The 4,400-nt window shown below is 42.8% G+C and overlaps 1 protein-coding gene across 1 annotated transcript; it reads left to right on the forward strand.

Annotated features, from left to right (window-relative positions):
* The first annotated feature begins 383 nt into the window (after positions 1-383).
* tcap (titin-cap (telethonin)) lies at positions 384-2,513 on the forward strand. The gene is made up of 2 exons (XM_079233670.1): positions 384-680; positions 933-2,513. The coding sequence occupies exons 1-2, from the start codon at positions 529-531 to the stop codon at positions 1,321-1,323; spliced, it is 543 nt and encodes a 180-aa protein (XP_079089796.1). The 5' UTR covers positions 384-528; the 3' UTR covers positions 1,324-2,513.
* The last annotated feature ends 1,887 nt before the right edge of the window (positions 2,514-4,400 follow it).

The following is a 4,400-nucleotide window of genomic DNA, read 5'->3' on the forward strand; positions in this document are numbered from 1 at the left end:
TTCGTGTACACCAAGACCAAGCCCTTGTTAAGAGACCTCTCTAAACCTGTTGTGTGTTTCTGTCAACATGATTAACCTCCAAACTCAGTGTCTCCATCATACTTTCCCCTCAAAGACATGCAATCCCTGCTGAAGTGGAAAGTATTGGGCTGAGTGATTACAAAGGAGACCGGGCAAACCGTTTGAGAATTAGGGGATCTTTACCCCACTTACCGCTCACCCCTCCTCAAAATGTGGACTTCCAGCTCACAGGGAAGGAGACACAGAGCACTTGGTGTCAGATGTCAGTGCAGAATGATTGTAGAGTGACAACATGGATCAGGAATAGCAACAGAATGTTTATAAAAGGACAGACCCGAGCCCAGACAACACAAAGAGACACGGCGGGAGCCAGGAGAGACAGACAGCTGAAGCATCCCTGTTCTCTTGAACAAACAGCCTCTTACCAGACACCACACCACACCTTTAGACTGATCAACAAGATCGACTGGAGGCAATACATCCGAGACAAATCTTCCCACAGCAGAGATGAAGCCAGTGTGTACCGTCCTGGAGAAGCGTAACAGTGTGGTGGTGGGAGCTGAGCTGACCTGCAGCGTACAGGAGGAGAACAAGGCTCACAGGGAGAGCTACAGTGCTGACTGGCATAGTGTCAGTCTCAAGACTCGACCTCAGGACAGGTGAGAGCTCACAGACCAAACAGGAAACATTATATCAAATCAAACATCCTCTCAATGTGCGATGTGTCACCAGTGACTGAGTGGTAAAAATACATTTCTAATTACATCCTGCATCAGGATGGATTGAGATCTACTTGGCAATCCTTGATAAAAACTTGTTCTCATATTGGAAGGCAGCTATAGTCTAACTGCGAAGTTAAATCACAATGAGTGCTCCCACAGTTTCTAACAACCTTTCTCTAATCCTCGCAGGCAGACAATAAACATAAATGACGACTCTCGTAGGGAGACACTGTCCCGGCAGTGGCAGATCCGTTCGCTGAAACAGACCTGCCCCTCAGGTGTCTTCAGAGTGGGCACAGTGGAAAGAGGGGTGAGGGAGCACCAGTTGCTTCCAAAGAGAAAAACCCTCCCCTTGCCCATCTTCACCCCTGCAGAGCTGGGTATCAGGCTTGGACGCGGAGCCCCACACACCCAGGAGGACCTGCAGCCCTTCCCCACCCCGAACGGAGCCTGTCCCAACAAGAAGACGGTGGACGAGATCACACGAGACCTCCCCCCAGTCAAACCAACACTCATGGAGTTTTTCAAAGCGCCCAGAGACCTTGGGCGCTCCATGTCTATAGAGGCCCAGAGAGGGTGAAAAACAAAAAGAGAAAGAGTGGATGTTAGGGAGAGACAAGTTGGGTGACAATTAGGAAAGATCAGTCATTGAGCTACGTGTGTCAGGAAAGAGCATGACAAGATATTAATAGATTTATCTCGAGTGACATTCATCAAAAATCTTAAATACTGTAGATCTCTAGCTATCTGTGTTTCTTGGTGAGCACAGCACCAGTCATTTTTGGCATTTGCTGGTCAGTGGTATTAGAAATGGTTCCGTGAAGGCATTTGCATTGTTATGGAGAGAAGGAGTGCTTTGTTCTCATCTGTATCATGGGCTGATCTCTGCCTGTGCTGGCCAGCTGGTCTCACCATATCTGCTGATCTCTCGGTGAAATGACTGCAACCCAACCATCTTGCATACAATTTATTTTGCCTTTATTTCGTAATGAATAGTGCAAATATCATCTGAAGGTAAATGGAAGTGTTATCGAGATTATCAGATATAAGGATGATATACTAGTAGGTGGTGATGGGATGCAATGACGCAGAAAGTGACAGATGGAAAATGACCTGCAAAACAGAAGAGGGAGAGTCAGAGGGGAAGGGAGGGGTGAGGGGTTGTTGGGACATGCCCTGAAGTTGACCAGTCTCTGATCTCTATGAAGAGTACAGAATGCTCTGGCATGATCAGACACAGCGGTTGTACATAGTGTTTGTGTGCTGGCTGACCCATCTAATCAAGAGGACTGATACTAATAACCTTATGTATTAAGTGATCTGCCTTGTTAGTTGAGTGCAGCTCATATTTGTATCATATATGCTATATATCATCATCAATTCATTCTGGCATATGACATCTATTGCTTCTGTCCATCCGGGGAGAGGGATCCTCTTCTGTTGCTCTCCCTCAGGTTTCTTCCCCTTTTTTTCCCTGTGAAAGGGTTTTTACTATCTTTATTGGGGGAGTTTTTCCTGATCCGATGTGAGGTCCCGGGACAGGGATGTCATGTGTACAGATTGTAAAGCCCTCCGAGGCAAACTTGTATTTGTGATGTTGGGCTATATAAAATAAACTGAATAAAATAAACTGAATTGAATATCTCATAGAAGAACAGAAACTGTATAAGCTGAGAATACGGCTGTGAATGAATTTGTAATGTGTGCTATCATGTTGAAATGTGCTCCCTAGATATTTATGTTTTATAATAAAAGTCAAGCTGCCCTTCACTCTTCTGTCACTGTTTTCTTTTGGATACAGAATGAACATATTCTCTTTATATTTAATGGTGAATTAAAAAGGCGTTGTGGCACCGTAATGGTTTGGTGAATGACACAATGCTTGAGAAGTGAAGATAAAGTATAAACCTGAGTGAAAAGTAATTAAAGCAACATTGTAACAGGAACAGCCGTAACAGCTGTGATAAGCTACAAGGATAGTGTTGTAACTCTAAAAACACTATCTCGCAGCTTTAGGCAGGTTCATCACTGTGTCAGAGATTGCATTATGCTTTATTTATCCCTCGGGACATTTGGTTCTGGACATGAGAAAATGGGATGATGTGACAATAAATAAATTAAAATCTGAACGAATAAAGCAAATATGCAAATAACAGCAGCAGTAAAACATAAGAAATGCATTTCAGGAGACGCCATGATGCCAAACCGGCTGGAATAAATAGCTGGGTATCTGTCACCCATAATTTGGAGATATATACAATGTTAGAGTCTCCTCCATCCTCTAAACAATCTCCACTTCACCACTTTACAGCCCTCATGTATCTCTCATGTTCCACCACCTGTGTTTGTTTCCAACACAGAGCGCACTGTTCCCCTGTTGGTGTGCAGTGCTTTACCGGATGCAGTGCACTGCCTCCTCTTCATTCACTCTCTAAATCTATATGCTCAATCTAATAATTTGATTATTATTCTGTCATTTTTGGCCCTTCTTTAATCTCATTACACCTCTGATTTGTCTCATTAGTCTCTCTCTCTCTCTCTCTCTCTCTCTCTCTCTCTCTCTCTCTCTCATGTCACTCTCACTTGTGTCTCTATGATAGGCAACATGTGGTGGTTTGATATTAATAGCTGGGTAAACATTGGCATTACCCTGGAGACAGTAGAGAGGCAGCCATATTGGCACGTCCTTCCCATTTGAGCTCTTAATCCGAGTGTTCTATCAGAGATTTGAGTGTGCTTCAACCCACTCTTTATAATTATAACCTCTGATACTGATGCTGAAATCCTGTGCTCCCCACCCTGCACTGTCACAGCACAATACCGTTTTCGAACTCCAAATGAACCCTCGAACCCTGAAACTATTTTCAGTGGGTGCCAAGAAATCCGGGAACTGAGATGTCCTGCGTTGTCACAGACAAATCCTGTAAAAAAGACACTGAAATTCTTTCCTAGGCCTCTGAAGCCTCAACTGCATGGTGCTGGCTGTATTATCAAATCTGCTACTGAAAGCCAATTAATGCAACCCTAAATAATTTGCTCACATTATGATCTCAACACCTTTACCTTAGATGGAACCAGTGAAGAACATGTGTAAATATTTTTCTTGTTTGCACTTTTCACAATTTAGTTGCTTTTTTTATTGTCGTCACCTGCAGAGATTGAGTAGTGTGCCCTCTCATCCTTGAGAAGCTTCTCATCACAGTGTATTTAAAGACAAGGTCACTCGGTGTCGAACAGAAATAGATCGTAGGCGTTGTCACACTTGCTATGTTGTACAGTGGTATGTATATTATGGACTACATCAATACTATATCATGCAGAGTCCCTATGAATGGTTATCAATACATAAAAAACATTTTGCTTGTGATCTCTTTGACGACCCACTTAACATCTGCTGCTGCTCCCTACTGGATAATTTGGGTAATGCAGGTTGAGGAAAGTAGAGGCATAAACATGGCATTAACATGGCACAATATTATATTTATTTGGCTGTTTCATCTATAAATCTATAAAATAATAGTGAACAGTAAACAAATGTCAAACTTTGAGTAAAGATAAATTATGTTTTATTTCTCACCTACAGTTCTATATTTGGTGAGTGAAATGATTTTCCTTCCCTCTTTTTCTCTATTTCTGTGTCAGCAGCAATGTTGTTCT

Source organism: Taurulus bubalis, assembly GCF_910589615.1.
Source record: "Taurulus bubalis genome assembly, chromosome: 17".
NCBI lineage: Eukaryota > Metazoa > Chordata > Actinopteri > Perciformes > Cottidae > Taurulus > Taurulus bubalis.

Coding starts and splice junctions, on each gene's coding strand:
- tcap (XM_079233670.1), top strand. CDS start 529: ATGAAGCCAGTGTGTACCGTCCTGGAGAAGCGTAACAGTGTGGTGGTG. Junction 681..932: donor AAGACTCGACCTCAGGACAG/GTGAGAGCTCAC, acceptor TAATCCTCGCAG/GCAGACAATAAACATAAATG.